General features: G+C 38.8%; 1 protein-coding gene across 1 annotated transcript; it reads right to left on the reverse strand.

The window, feature by feature from the left end:
- Nucleotides 1-3,405: 3,405 nt before the first annotated feature.
- On the reverse strand, nucleotides 3,406-16,509 carry kcnj19b (potassium inwardly rectifying channel subfamily J member 19b). Its single transcript, XM_055175846.2, has 3 exons — nucleotides 15,464-16,509; nucleotides 7,730-7,946; nucleotides 3,406-5,429 (listed from the first exon to the last, which is right to left on the reverse strand). Exons 1-3 carry the CDS (start codon nucleotides 16,127-16,129, stop codon nucleotides 4,792-4,794), a joined length of 1,521 nt encoding a protein of 506 aa, XP_055031821.2. The 5' UTR covers nucleotides 16,130-16,509; the 3' UTR covers nucleotides 3,406-4,791.
- Nucleotides 16,510-16,604: the final 95 nt, after the last annotated feature.

A 16,604-nucleotide genomic window follows, 5' to 3' on the forward strand; every position in this document is an offset into this window, starting at 1 on the left:
TGCATCTTCCGGAAGTATGTAAACATTTTACCACATACTCTAAAAAATGCTGGGTTATTTTCAACCCAACCACTGGGTTAAATTAACCTACAAAATGTTTGGATTTGACACAATAATGGGTAAAGCAACCCAGCATTTTACATTAAAAGGGGACATTTCACAAGACTTTTATAAGATGTTAAATAAACAATTGGTGCCCCCAGAGTATGTATGTGAAGTTTTAGCTCAAAATACCCCACAGGTTCTTGATTATAACATGTTAAAATTGCCACTTTGTAGGTGTGAGCAAAAATTTGTCGTTTTTGTGTGTCCTTTTATATGCAAATGAGCAGATGGAATGCGAAAACTGCATGCCATAATGGAGACAGTGTGCAGTTATGCAAATTTGAAAACCACGCCCACCGTGGGGGAAAACAATCCAACCGTCTCCATTGACTTTGTATAGCGAGAGGCCGCCTCCATTTCTGGCTTATAACAAAAAAACGAATAATGCCTAAAAGCTGCTGTGTGACAATATGTACAGCTAACAAGCCAAAGAACCCAGAAATACGTTTTTATAAGCTGTCGAGACTCGAGCAGTAAAACCCAGCCTTTAAGGAGAATAAAGTGGATCGCCGACTACGTTTCCCCCTAGTGGATGCAGTTTTACTAATATGAGTACTATGAAAAGTTGCCTGTTTCCACTTTTGTGTCTTTAAACGCTCGTTTTTTGAGGTCGACAGCTTGTGAAAACTTGTTTCTGTGTTCTTTGGCTTGTTGGCTGTGCATGTTTTCACACGGCGGCTTTTGGGCATTGTTCGGTTTTTTGTTATAAGCCAGAAATGACAAGGAGGCGGCCTCTCGCAATACAAAATCAATGGAGACAGTTGGATCGTTTCCCCCCCCCCCCCCCCCCGGTGGGCGTGGTTTTCAGGTTATGACTCTATGTTGACATTAAAACTCAATTGTTACTGGGTTGTTCATTTTTACATTTTCTAGGTTAATAGAAGCACTGGGAACCCAATTATAGCACTTAAACATGGAAAAGGTCAGATTTTCATGTTATGTCCCCTTTAAATCAACCCAGCGGGTTGGGTTCATCCCTTGTTGACCCAATGCTGGGTTGAAAATAATCCTGATTGTATATCTACCTGAGAATAAGTCATGTTTACTAATACTGGGTTGATACAGGGTTAAATATTCAGCTTTTATTTAAAATATAATTTGATCAGCCAAGTTTATCAGATAAGTGACATTAAAGTAAGATTTTTAAATTGAAAAGCAGGAATATTTACTAATTCAATGGTCTAAATATTATTGAAATCTTATTTGGTATTATCTATGAATTAAAAACCAAGGACAAAAGCTTTTTGAATGTTTTCATCTTTTTATATGTTGTGGGATGGTGTTGGACAGAACACCAAAAACCAGGACGGTCCCTGGGAAACAGTTCTGGGTTGAGGGGATACAGCTACTGCCTAAATCCCATGAAATGTTGGGTTTAGGTTTAGGTTTAGGTTTAGGGTAAGATTAGGATGAGAACAGCGTTCACCCAGTGAGATTTTAAGAGATTTTGGCTGTATCCCTTCTAGCCACAACCCCCCGTAAGATAAAACAAACTCTCATTCTTCACTTAACACATCAGTCTTGTCTTATGTCTTTTTGTTGCTAATTTGTACTATAAATACCACACACACCTTCATACCTACAGTCTGCTTCATTAACAGCCGAGGCGTTCTTGATCAATTTCAGCAAGTCTGCATACTATTTGAAAGTAGTAATTCATTCGTCAATTCAACACAAAGCAGGTTTAACTGCAAGGAACACCTTGCTTGCACGGCATGTACCGAAGACAGAGAAATTAACTGCTGTTAACATCAATGCCAACCACTGTGTTAAAGCAGCTGTCGACTCGGGTAATCAGACTCATGTGGATGATCCCACACTGACTCTGAACACATTTCCATGCGTCTGTTTCTTCATCTCTGGAGAGGAGATTATTCAGATGTAACATTTGTCCAGCCTGATGTGACGGCACCCGGCGATCAATATATTGTCTCAGTCGAGGCTGCAGTCTCTTGGCACCTGGTCAAATGGAGGAAAATAACCTTTCAGGTCAGGTACGCTCCTTCATGATAGAAAGCACTTCTGTGTTTCCTTCTCCAGTGACCCAGGAAAGATAATTGAGGAATTAACAACTGACCTCTCTGTGATTCAATTGATGATAAAGATTTGTTGAATTAAACTGTAAATATAAGACCTAGAACATATAATCTTATAATGTAAATACATCTTTCCAAACTCCTGTTATTACACAGAAATCTGGAATGCTTGATTCTGCACATTCAGAGTTTTACTATTCCCAGAAAATAAACTGATAACTAATAACACACCACTCTTTGACTGCTGCAAGGTAGCTTGACAGGTGCAATTTAATAAATTATATATAAATATGAATACAAATAACATACACTGAGAAATGCTGAATTTTTGTCAAATCAACATAATTTTTTAAGTTAAAGTAGTGTAAAATATACACTCACCTAAAGGATTATTAGGAACACCATACTTATACTGTGTTTGACCCCCTTTCGCCTTCAGAACTGCCTTAATTCTACGTGCCATTAATTCAACAATTAATTCCACCGCATCCCAAAGATGCTCTATTGGGTTAAGATCTGATGACTGTGGGGGCCATTTTAGTACAGTGAACTCATTGTCCTGTTCAAGAAACAAATTTGAAATGATTCGAGCTTTGTGACATGGTGCATTATCCTGCTGGAAGTAGCCATCAGAGGATGTGTATGTGGTGGTCATAAAGGGATGGACATGGTCAGAAACAATGCTCAGATAGGCTGTGGCATTTAAACGATGCCCAATTGGCACTAAGGGGTCTAAAGTGTGCCAAGAAAACATCCCCCACACCATTACACCACCACCACAAGCCATGATGGATTCATGTTCTCTTTGTGTTTACGCCAAATTCTGACTCTACCATCTGAATGTCTCAACAGAAATCGAGACTCATCAGAGCAGGCAACATTTTTCCAGTCTTCAACTGTCCAATTTTGGTGAGCTTGTGCAAATTGTAGCCTCTTTTTTTCTATTTGTAGTGGAGGTGAGTGGTACCCGGTGGGGTCTTCTGCTGTTCTAGCTCACCCGCCTCAAGGTTGTGCGTGTTGTGGCTTCACAAATGCTTTGCTGCATACCTCGGTTGTAATGAGTGGTTATTTCAGTCAAAGTGGCTCTTCTATCAGCTATCAGACCTTTTTCCCTTTTCACACCATTCTTTGTAAACCCTAGAAATGGTTGTGCGTGAAAATCCCAGTAAGATTGTGAAATACTCAGACCGGCCCGTATGGCACCAACAATTGAACAGGTATTCCTAATAACTAGACCAGTTTAAAAAATGGGATCAGAAAGAACGTGACCTTTAAAATATTGAATTGACTTCAAAGAAGTTTAGTGTCTTTAAAATATTATTTATTTGGAACCAAGTGTGCATTTGTCTTGATTGATTATAGCCGCTCTGAAACGGTTTCTCCTCATGAAAGGTTTATATGTCTTGCAAATGAGCTAATATATCAACTCAAGTCTATATATTTACTCGTGTGGCAAGTAGCCATGCATTAATTGGTATAATGTACATCCGGCCAGTTGTTATCGCAAATAAATCCCTTCAGATCATCCTATCAGGATTTATTATTGCATTATCCCATACATATAGTAGATATATTGACATTTAAGAGTCTGAATTATAACATCGCCACATTAGTCATCCTATTTTGTTCTTTGCGTAATGTTCATGATATGTTTTTTAATAGGGATTAAACTCATTGCCTTGCTGGACACTGCTGCGTTTGCTCAAAAATAAATTGCATAAGTAATGAACAATATTAGAACCTCCGTGCATCCTCAATTAAGAGTAATGACACTTTATGACATGTTCGTGCGCTGAGAGTAAGTTATTCCTTCATGAAGGCAAATTGAATTACTTCCACTTCCACCCACTGCCTGAGGTACGACCAAGATGTTTCCAAGGAGATGGTCATTTGTGTTAGCTGTAGTGGACTCACAGGTCGCTGGGCCTTTATGCAGATGGGACCTGATGCAAATGAGCTGACTGAAAGCTTCAATTACATGTTAAATGCAATACGCTTCGGTGCATGTCTGAGCACCACAAGTGACTTATATTCAACCTCCTTAAAAGCCATGGGACACCAAAATGCTGTTCAAGTGGTTTTATTATATTGTGTAGAAATTAATAATAAAATTATTAAAATTATCAAAACTGCTAAACAATCATTTTCTGCTTTCCACTCAGTGCCCAAGACATTTGCTGAAAACAAACCTTTTCTGCTACTTTCTTGACTTTCAGCATTGAATGCTAAAAAAACCTGACAGATATTTGTTTTTTTTACCGGTGGCGATGAATATCTATATTGCTGACAGAAACATGTGGCAAACACCTTAAACGCTTAAAGCTAGTACATATCAGTACACTTTCCTCTAAATAAATACTTGGTAAATAACTTATATAAATAAACAAAGAATACATGTTGATATTTGTGTTCATAATTCTATAAAGGTGCTTTATTCTTATATATTAAGTTATTGAAGGCAAAGCAATGAGCTTGATTGTTGACATGAGACACAGTTTTATCATAAGCTTAAAGAGATAGAATCACAGTATAGTCCTTTATAAATAAATAAATATTATTCAAAATGTTAAATGATTTTAAGAGTCATCTCTACCTCCTCTGCCACAATGTTCATCACTGTGTGAGAAAAGTGAAAACAAACCGGGCCCAATCAGTGGTCTGCGTTCATTCTTCGTAATTTAGGGGGTAGGTTATCCTCTGGCCGGCCACTGGACGCAGGCAAGTGGTTGAGGTTTAGCCCTTGAGCCGGAGCAGGGATTGAGAGAAGTCTATGATGCTCCAGTTCCCCCGCTGACTGGGTGTGGGCTTCTGAACTCATCTTTAGGGCTTTCAGCTGGAGCAGATTTTCCGGTTCCTCGTGGCCCACCAAAGATCCGAGGCGCAGCACCCTGAGGGGCAGATCGCCCGTGCTGGAGGCCTTTTCCGGTGGCTGCGTGGTTCCAGGTTTGAGGACCTCTTTTCCATTCTTGGAGCTCATACGCTGGAGTTTGCTGGGTAATTTGGATCCTGGTTCTTCGGAGTGAGGAACCCCGTCTAAGGAGAACATGCGTTCTCTGCGACTGTGCCCGTCGATCATCGTAGGGGAGAGAAGAGGACCAGGGGAGGGCAGGGACACCTTCTCGTCCTGCTCCTTTACACTGTAGGGAGGAGTTGGCACCTCAAATGTGTTGTGGAACTGAGAATAGTCGACCCTGAAGAAACCCTCCTCAAGTGACATGACGGGTAGGAAGCGGTGACCCCAGAGCACTTCGTCCTCTGTGTAAGATGTTCGTGCCTGACATGTCATGCCTAGAAAAGAAAGGCAGATTTATTTAAGAGAGGTTCAAAACAGGAAAAAACACAAATTCCCTGTTGGTGCTTTAACCTTCTTTTGCTGCATGCATTACACTGAAAAAAATTATTCATTCAATTTACTAAATTTTTTTAAGTCGTTGCAATCAATTTATTTAAGCTACATTTAATCAAAAGTTTTTATTCTTTTTTTGTTTAAATGTAGCTTAAATAAATTGATTGCGACCAGTTACCTTAAGAAAATTGAGTAAATGAATTAATAATTTTTCAGTGTAGGGGCCGATCACACAGAACACGTTTTTAACGGGTAAAAATGCGAAGTATTTCTGTGCCGAATGCACTTCGCCATGGTTCGTACAAGTTTCTGCATTTTTTTCCGATTACAGGGCCCAGCTGACATTTCAGAGGTTTCTATACTTATCATTTATTTTTATGGGCACTTCCCCCGGAAAACCCCGCCCACCCGTCAATCAGCGGGAGGCGCTGGAACTTACAAACATCAAATCAAGTGACAGCTTTGTTTAATATTAAGACTCAACAATTGTATGAATGAAGAAGTGTGTTTTTGGATGTAAGGAAAAAGAAAGTCAGCCTTATGATAACAATGGATATAGTTTATATCCGGGGAAGTAGCCAAGTTTTGGGTGTGTGTTTGATGCGCTGGATTTTCCCAACCGGGTCATGAGTTGCATGCGGTAAGTAAGACTTCTGTCTTATGTTGGAAATAGGCACGGGCATATTATATAAATGACACGAACATGTAGTGAATCATAAGTTAAACAGTGTTGTATAGTGTTGCATGACTCGTACTTGCTCCTCCCGCAGTAGTAACTCCTCCTTCTTCATTTTTTTGTACGTTATCGGAAAGAATCGGTAAAGGTAAAAATCTTTCTTTTATAAATCTGATTAAACTAAAGACTCTTCGGAGATATAAAGGATGTAATACTACTCTATAGGTACTCCAGAATAACATCAGAAATGCAGAAACAGCTTGTGTTATGGGAGCTTTAAAACTTCTGTCACCACAACCGAAGGCCCGCCTTTCCCTTTATCCGATTTTACAATGTAAAAAATGCAAATGACGCCGAGGCTTTTCTGCTGAGAGTGGACTTTTTTAACTTGAGGCGCTCAGAGCTCTCCTGCAAAAAACACGAGGTGTTTTGAATTTTTTTTTTAAAAGGTGCGTTTCACTGCTATAAACGCATTCTATCTGATTGGCTTCTTTTGAAACCAATGTTTTAAAAAAGTTTGATTTAAATTGAAATAGACATCATAACTATTTTTAAAAGATAAGATAAAAAGATAAAAAAATTTGGCAGGTCATTTTTAGGTATGTTATATAATGAAAAGAATGCTGATGCCAAAATACTAAATTAAATTACAGAATCATATACATTTGACAAGTGAAAATCTAATTAAAAGTCAAAAGGTAGAAATTCAGTAATGAATGACACATAATCTTAAAAAAAAGATATAAAATAAATAACAGATATAATCACTTAAAAATGGTTGCAAGTTTATCCATTCCACTGTGACACTGTATTAATGCCACAAACATATATTCCAGTAACTAACATATACATAATTCATTTGACTTAAATGTTTTAAAGTTTGCTTTTAAACAATTGTGAATCATATTGAAAATCTTTCTGAGGGTGGTTTTCTATAGCAAAAGAAAAATATATGTCCAGGACATAGTGTTATATCTTAATAATTTAATAAAATTGTCCAATGGCGGCTCGTGACTGCTTATCCGAAAACCGCAAATTCAAAATAAGTGTTCGTAGTGTCATGTGTGTTGCTTGTGTTTTTTTTAAAATATGTGTTTGTTGCATCATGTGAACCATGTGCAACACGTGTTTTGTCAAAAAAAATGCCTGCTGCACACGCAAGACACTCCCTTAACAGTAAACTCTGTTTTGCATGAGATTATGCGAGTATCTGGAAAACTTGAGGGTTTCTTTTATCATAAACCCTTTAGACGCATCTGCAGCAGGCACTTATTTTGACAAAACATGTGATGCACATAGGATCCCTCAATGCGCAGGACACATATTTTGAAATTACGAACCACACACATGACGGGCTACATACATGTTGTGACGAACTTCGCATCGAGCGCCCTCGAAAAAAGAAGTCACCGGTCTCCACTGAAATTGTCTTATACTTCCAAACTGAGCTATTACATTTGTCCTGGTTATAATAAAAGGTTGAAAAAGCAAACTTAAAGTAATAAAGGTAGAATGTGATGCATGCTTAAGATTCTTTGTAATTACATTTCACTGTATTATACTAACCTGTAGTTTCCACAATGCCCTCCAGAATGACAACTATCTCAAACTGTTCGTTCATGAGGGAGCGCTGGGACAGGTCGAAAAATGGGCTCTTGGAATTAATTTCATGACATATCGTCAGAGGCGAGACGAGAAAGAGCTGGTCAGCACCTGTTCCAAATCCCACATCCAATTCCCTCTGATCCAGCGGGAGAAATTCTCCTTCAGGGGTTTGACGGGACTAAAACAAACAGAGAGGTTGTTAAGAGGGTCTGAATTACCATTTAACATATGAGAAGCTCAGATGCAAAAGCGCTAAATGCCATCTCAGTCAAAAACGAGATAATGATATTGACTGAATGCTCTCTGCACACATTAATTCCTATTTTTTGCAGTGAAAGACAGTCAAATTTGTCAATATCAGGCATTTCAGTTACTGATTAATAACCTTTCCATTGCCATTAAAGTGAAATTACTCAACCTAAAAATAAGAGCATATAAAAGTGCTCATTTAGAAGAAAACACATCAAATGCATCTGTCAGAGGGTTTTGCATCTGAACTATGCATATGAGAATTTATATTATTTTAGTCTTTATTTTATATCAGCATGAGACCAATACTGCAGACATGAAAAATTTTAAAGAAAATTAACAATTTTAAGCTTTATCAAGATTTTAAGATAAAACAAATTAGGTGCAGTATAGTCCACATTGAAAATCTGGACAATAAAATCTAATTTAAAGATGGAAATGAAAAGTTTTTTAACATATGTTACATTTTATGTATGATGTGAAATAAAATATTTCTAACTCTAATTTTTTGAGTTGTTTCAACCCATGGCTGTGTAAAATATGGACAAACCCTATCACTGTGACATACCAAAACATTGGGATAAATTAATAAAAAATGTCCATATTTGACCCAATTACGGATTGAAACAAAAGTGTAAATATTAGAATTCTTAGTACTATTTCTATTACACTGAATAAAGTGAAAGTTGGATCTACTGAAATAAACTATACTTCATTTGGTAACACTTATAAAAATTCAAGCTTTTCAAACTTAAAATTTTCACTTAAATGTCGTGAAAAAAGTTAATTTATTTTAGTAATTCAACTCAAACTGTGGAACTTGTCTATTAAATAAATTCAATGCACACAGACTGAAGTACTTTAAGTCTTTTTTCTTTTAATTGTGATGATTTTGGCTCATATTTAACAAAAACCCACCAATTCAAAAATGTTTAATATGGTGACATGACAATCAGCTAAACACCTGCAAAGGTTTCCTGAGCCTTCAAAGTGGTCTCTCGTTTTGGTTCACTAGGCTACACAGTCACGGGGAAGACCGCTAATCTGACATTTGTCCAGAAGACAATCATTGACACCCTTCACAAGAAGCAACAAACATTCATTGCCAAAGAAGCTGCTGTTCACAGAGTGCTGTGTCCAAGCATATTAACAAAAAGTTGAGTGGAAGGAAAAAATGTGGAAGACAAAGATGCACAACCAACCAAGAGAACTGCAGCCTTGAGAGGCTTGGCAAGCAAAATCGATTGAAGAATTTGGGTGATCTTCACAAGAAATAGTCATCACAAACAGACAAGTCAAGGAATTTGGCTACAGTTCTCATATTCATCTTGTTAAGCCACTCCTGAAACAAAGACAGCGTCAGAGGCGTCTTACCTAAGCTAAGAACTGGACTGCTGCCCAGCAAAGTCTACTTTTCAGATAAGAGAAAGTTTTGTATTTCATTTAGAAACCAAGATGCTATGGATGAAGGGTGTATAAGCTCATGGCCATGTTGCTTGAAGTTTAGTGTGGAGATTTCACAGTCTGTGATGATTTGGGGTGCAATGTCACCAGCAGGATTTGGCACCTGCCCACACAACACCAATGCACCAAAAGCTGGTTAAATTACAATGGTTTTGGTGTGCTTGACTTGCCAGCAAACTTACCAGACCTGAACCCTACAGAGATTTTTATGGGGTATTGTCAACAGACCAAAAAATGCAGATGATAAGAAACCTGGGCTTCCATACCACTTCAGCAGTGCCACATTGCCCACGCCAAAATGACGCAGTTATTAAAGCAAAAGGAGGCCCTACCAAAGAATTGAGTACATTATACTGTACAGTAAATGAAAATACTTTCCAGAAGGCCAACAATTCACTAAACATTGTTTTATAAGTCTTACGAAATATTCTAATTTGTTGAGATACTAAAACATATTCAAAAGAATTCGAAAAAGTAGCACATCACACCATAGGACACTGCTGTTAGTGCTTGACATATTCCACCCACAGACTGATTTAGGGTCATCTGGACAAAATTACACCAAATGTCCCACCAAGAACGACAATGACACTTTATGCGTAATATGCATATGAAAATCTTTAAAATACTGTCTTTAAACACCAACCACAGTGCTCTATATGCCTTTACACACATGTTTCTATACTAACATTAAAGATGGGTGAAGTCAGCTGGGTGGGCTGCGTGTGCCTAAGGGCACAGATGGTAAAACAGACTGAGAGCTTCTATCACAGTGGTGTTCCCACTAAAAGAGTGAGATTTTTCACAAGTGTATAGATGCCGTGATCCCACAGTGCCACCATCATACACACACACACACACACACACACACACACACACACACACACACACACACACACACACACAAAGAGAGAGAGAGAGAGACCCAGTTTTTTATTTCAAGAGAATTGTAAAACACCTAGTGTAATAACTTCAAAGGGGAACACATGATGTGTCAGCTGCCAGTGTGATAAAGGTAGAGACTGACTGTTCTTGAAACACTGTGAATTTCTCTTCTTATGTGTGTGTGAGTGTGTGTGTGTGCGTGCGTGTGTGTGTGTGTGTGTGTGCGAGTATGTGCGTGTCTGAACTGAATCATTACAAATCAGAATCAGACAGCCCTTGGGTTTCATACTTCCTTTGCTTTCTTTACGCATGTAAGGCTATGTTTACACAAAGCTTTGTGCTTTTGAAAAAGTTCACGTGACAACACAGTCAAAAGTTTACGCTGCAGCTTCTGCTGCATTACGAGTGCCAGACCAGTAGATGGCGATGCTACCTTGTAAAGAAGCACTGCTCTCCTATGCACATTAGATGTCCACTTAGATCCGAAAACCCGAGGTCCTAAAACTTTCACGTGTGCCTCGGACACGGGTCGGGTACAATAATAGCGGCATCGGGTCTCAGGTAAATTAAAATGAATGTATTTTTTCTAACAGACCCGAAGACCCGAACTGTCTCGCGTGTGTGCGTCAATGTCCTTTTCAAACCTCTCCTCTGTTTGACAAGAGCGCTTGCGATATTGTGAGGCTGGCAGTAATTTTCGTTGAGCAAGACATGTCAGTCGATTTTAAATGTACATTTTTGCGGTTTCCTTGTTGTCGTCGTAAGATAACAAAGTAAAACAAATGGAGCAGCACGCCAAATTGGTTGCGAGACCAGCCGGGTTTCTATCTGTCTGACTGCTGCGTGTGGGGCTGCAGACTGCCCACATTCGGGTTAAAAAAAGTTGCCACTGGTTCGGGCTGGACTCGGGTCTAATTTTCTCGGGTTTGTCTCGGTCGGGTCTTTCTTTCAAAAAAAATTATTTATGCACGTCGGGTATAAAGTGATTCGGGTCATTTCGGGTCGGGTACATTTCTTTGGATCCGAGAAGACCTCTAGTGCACATACGCATTCTTCTACAAAGAAGCTACTAGATCTTCTGATGATGGAAGCTACTAGAAGCAAAGTGTTTCAAACTTGGCACCAGCAAACATATCAAAGGCAACCACAGGAGAATGAGTTTCTTTTTGCATTACAGACAAAAGGTGTTATCCAAGCTGCTCTTTGCTATACAATGAAAGAGAATAGTGGCCAGAGCCTCGTTTTCGTTTATAAGAGGAGCTCGGAGCTTTTCTGTTCGACAGATGAATGTCATATGTTTTTTTTAACGATATAATAAGTAAATGATGATAAAAATCCATTTGGGTAAACTATCCCTTTTACATTCCTGAATAGGGAAGCTATTGGGGAAGAGATAAAGGTTCTCTGGAGTTCTAGGGAAAACTGAGGATCAGGGAAAGGAGGCAACGAGATTCATATTTCCATCCAGGGCCGGTGCTACCTATAGGCACAGTAGGTAAATGCCTAGGGCCTCCACAACTGCTAAATTCATGTGCGCTAGTCCACCAATCACGACTGACAACAATAGACTAAGTTACAAGGTGAGTTCGACTTTATGAGGCGCCGCAAGAACCGCAGGCAGATAACATTAAAGTAATGCGAGAATGATTGATAAAAGCAAACTCCTCTGTATGTTTTCTCAAATCGCTCTCGAGGTACTTTGATGTCATCCGCCTGTCGGTTCTTGCAGCGCCGCATGAAATCTAGCAGTATGATGAACAACATTCAAAACTTTGCAGCTGACTGACTTTAAGCGGCTATCATGTCCAGCGTAACCGGCATGCAAAGATGCAGGTATTTTGTAATGCATTGTAAAAAATTGCTTTGTTCTGTGTATCAACGTAATTTCAGGACATGTCTAGAAGGTGTTCATCTTTTAGGGTTTTTGCAGTGTAGTGCTGTCTTTTTAATTTTACTCTTTGGAGAAAGTAAATCTGTTATCCTGTGTTATCCCAAAACGGTGTGTTTTTAAATAAATAACTTAATCCACAACAACAAATTTAACTGCCTGAAAATGTTTAACGTGTATGGTTTTGCATAATTTTGAATTAAATTTGATCTATTTGTTAACTTGATAAATAGTTATGAGGAAAAACATGTTTGATAACTGTAGTGCTTAAATAATTTCTTACAAGGTAGAAAAACACTATGACACTTTCTCGCATTATTCTGAAAAATAGAGCACTGTTAACCCAGATATTGTCTTTACTTAAACAATCAAGTAAACATCACTTAATATTTTCTGTTTTGAAGCCAAAGCTTTTAAGCTTACAAAATCCATTAAACTAAAACATTCAAGTAAAATAAACTTAAAATTATTAGTTCATGTTGTGAGGAATACCCATAATCCTTTGCGCCTGAATATTTTGATTATTTTCTGCTTTTTCACAGAATAAACACTGATAAGAACTTGCACTACTCAAATTTTGTTAATAAAATGTCATATAGGTTCAAGCTCTTAGATTATTGATGTTGTTTTGTTGTAAATGATAATTTTGTGAAGTCACCGTTAAGGTGATCAGTGTTTCCGTGCATGAACACTGTTTAGAACATTTTATTGTATTTCTCTCCACAGAACTGACAATGTATGTCAAAAACACAGTTTTGTGTGTGTTATGTTTCTGTGGAGAATCACGTTTATTCAATGATTGACTTAAAGTCAGTCATTAATTTTGTGATATAATACCATTTATAACATCAAAGGTAATATAAAGTGATAAAAACTAAAGTTATATGCGACGGGTTTCCTGACAAATTTCTAGTAATGTCAACTAATCTGGGTTAAGAGTGCAGGAATATTGGAAGAAATTAAAACATTAAATCTATTCAACTTAAAATTTTTGTTAGAACAACTTATATGTTTAAGTAAACTTCACTTAAGTTTTTAAAGGGATAGTCTACCCTTTTGCCATATTAAACTATGTTATTATCTCAACTTAGACGAATTAATACATATCTATCTTTTTTCAATGCATGTACTGTACAGCGCGTCGTGAATGTGTTAGCATTTATCCTAGACCCATTCATTCCTATGGTACCAAACAGGGAAGCCACCAAACATTTCCGTGTGTTCCCTATTTAAAGACTGTTACATGAGGAGTTACACCAGTAAGTATGGTGCCACAAAATAAAACTTTTTTGGTACCATAGGAATGAATGGGGCTAGGCTAAATGCTAACACATTCACAACGCACTGTACAGTGCACGCATTGAAAAAATATAGGTATGTATTAATTCGTCTAGGTTGAGGAAATTTTTTTTTTAGGGCAACGAGTTACCTTTATTTTTTAAGTAAACTCAACTTATCCAGGCTTACAGTGAGGGGTGCGAGGGGCCTCCAACATAAATTTTGCCTAGGGCCTCCAAATATCTGCCGGCCCTGTTCTCATCATTCCCGCAGCTCAGAATGGGAAATCCCTAATGATGTTTAACCACTCCTGTCAAATACTTTAACCTACATGAGACACCTTAGAAATGTATGTCATTCTTACACACGAAGCTGCAGAGATTGCATGTAAAATACCACAACATTTTACTTTAAATATATGTGTAGAATGAAATGTGTCAAAGCTTACACGCAACAGCATGGAGTTTGTGTGGTGTGTTTGTCTTAAAGCATGTTTTTGTGTGATTGTTCTTTACCATACATCCTAAAGGAAAACTTCCAAAAGTATCTGTAAATCTCAAAATGCTGTAACGTTACTAATTTGAACACAATCACATTATCTTCTCAAGAACAAATGCTTGAGCATGAGCCAATTCAGATTTTCAACAATAAACAACTGTAGACACTGTACTTAACTAAAGACATTGTAGGTGGGACACAGTGCTTACATGACAGGCCACTCTGAGAGCAATAGATGGGTTACTGTTCCTCCCTTATTGTTTCTCCAACATTGTGCATTGGACAGTAACGGTTAAAGGGCAGAGCGGAGAGGAAGGTGCTTCTGAAGTCATTCATCCCTTATTCTGTGCTCGCTGCAATGCGCCTGCAGAGCTCCAATGCTGTCAAGAGTGCATGGTGAAAACCATGTGTCAATCATGATCTCCTTTCTCCTTTTTTTGGAACACACTTCTACAATATCTGATGTGATCAGCCCATTCAATAGCAGCCTTTCATCACAATTCCAAAATTGACGCATTTCATACAGTTTCACCTGAGCCTATATTTTCTTTCTTTCTCATTTTTCCTAATGCACAATGTTTGACTTTTTTATTGTTGTTACATGGGAACTGTTGGCACATTTTTGACCTTTAGAAACTGTCCCAGTTCAGATTCTGTTTTTGTAAACGGATGTCTTATCAATCTGAATATTTTACTTAAATTAATGTTAATTATTACTGCTTAAACATGTTATTTACTAGAATTCTTTACAAACAAACATCAAAATTTGCAACATGCATGTGATTCTTTATGCAACCCCAAGATTTACATGACATGTTTACGATCACTATATACAAACATCTTTGCCTGTGTAATGATCAGGCAATGTGACCTTGGACCTTAGAAAGTGCCCATATAAACTCTCCTACTGTTCTGTCTCTCTCTCTCTCTCTCTCTCTCTCTCTTCTCTTATGTTCCCTTTGAGCTACATATCACAAGTATAACACTCCTTTGTACAACAAAGATCCAATAGCTTCTACTGACAATTTACATAGAGCAATGGGAAATCTACTTGTGTCCATGAAGCACACACATTACCGCAAGGCATCCCATGGGAATCAATTTAATCAGAATGGGAATCCATCCAAATTATTCATGCTGTTCCTTAGTCTTTGTTTCAGGAGCAGATAAGATCTTTATGCAAATCAGATTGGTAAGGGTTGCATTGAGTTGAATTGCATTATAGGTGCAAACGTGTATTAGGCAATTGCCTGTTTTAGAGTAAAATCAATAAAAGCTCCCCTGCTTTCATTGCATCAATACATCTACTACAGCTTTTCCCAATGAGAATCCTTTTGCTATTCAGGATATTACATTTAACTGTTGGCGTATTTTCACAATACATTAAACGTTGTGATTTCAAGACCAATGTTGTTTTCTATAAAATAAGCTACCTTTATGAGCTTGCACCTGATCTGCGCGGAGACCATGTGGCTGTTCCTGAGATTCCCAACCCTAAACATGAGGCACAGCTTTCCGTCCCGTTGCGAGATGACCGCGTCCTGGCTGAACATGAGCGTCTCTGCGCGCTTCTTGGGTTGTGACATCTTAATGAACATGCAGCCGATAAGAAACGCGTCCACGATCGAACCCAACAGGGACTGGAAGAGGAAAAGTATGATGCCCTCCGGGCACTTCTCAGTTATGTACCTGTACCCGTAGCCTATGGTCGCCTCGGTCTCGATGAAGAACAGAAAAGCGGAGGGAAAGTTGTAAACGTTGGCGACGCACGGCGTGTACGACTCGTCGTGGCCGTGGCCGAGGTCTCCACGGATGTACGCGATGATCCACCACATAAATGCCATTATGAGCCATGCGACCGTGTATGTCAGGAGGAAAATGAGCAGGTTCCAGCGCCACTTTAGGTCCACGAGCGTGGTGAAGAGGTCGGAGAGGTACCGGCTGGTCTCTCCGCCAAGGTTACCGTGCTGGACGTTGCAGCGTCCGTTCTTCTCCACAAATCGCTGGCGCTTTCTTTTGGCCGGGGCAGAAAACGACATGCCCCGGTTGGTGTTTACTACCTGATAGTCTTCGCCGAATTTCCTCCTGATCGCAGACATGATGAGACGACCGCGGTTGACAGATAAAGTCACGCGTAAAATGCCTTAAGTTTTACACGAGTCTATTTACGCATGGCACGTAGCGGTCCATAGATGTTGCGAGTACTTCCCTAATGTCTAACTTCACTTGGAGCATTTGCGTAAAGTGTCTTCTTGATATTCTCAGATTATTAAAACATAGTAGGGATACTCAAAAAGTAGTCCAAGTAATAAACATAGTAATTCAGTTTTCTATGCGCCAGTGTCTCCAGCATGAGGTTACATCTCTGTTGAGCTCTATAGATTCTGGTGTAGATTAACTGCGGCACTGTGTAGGTTACATATGTACGGACCCTTGTGCTGCCTATACGCTATGAGATAGGCAGGGGTTGGGCAAATGTGCTGTGCGTGCGTGTGTGCGCGCTGTGCTTGCGTGCGTGTGTGTGTGTGTGTCCAAACCATTGAATAGCTGTAGTGTGGTGGGGAGAACGCGTAT

Source organism: Misgurnus anguillicaudatus, chromosome 4 (assembly GCF_027580225.2).
Source record: "Misgurnus anguillicaudatus chromosome 4, ASM2758022v2, whole genome shotgun sequence".
In the NCBI taxonomy this organism is placed as follows: Eukaryota; Metazoa; Chordata; class Actinopteri; order Cypriniformes; family Cobitidae; genus Misgurnus; species Misgurnus anguillicaudatus.

Bases quoted from the DNA above. Each gene is read 5' to 3' on its own strand.
- kcnj19b (XM_055175846.2), bottom strand. From the start codon at position 16,129: ATGTCTGCGATCAGGAGGAAATTCGGCGAAGACTATCAGGTAGTAAAC. The intron at 7,947-15,463 runs GTAGCTTATTTT...TGTTTGTTTTAG, and splicing joins TCAGGTGCAAGCTCATAAAG to TCCCGTCAAACCCCTGAAGG. The intron at 5,430-7,729 runs GTTAGTATAATA...TTTCTTTTCTAG, and splicing joins GGGCATTGTGGAAACTACAG to GCATGACATGTCAGGCACGA.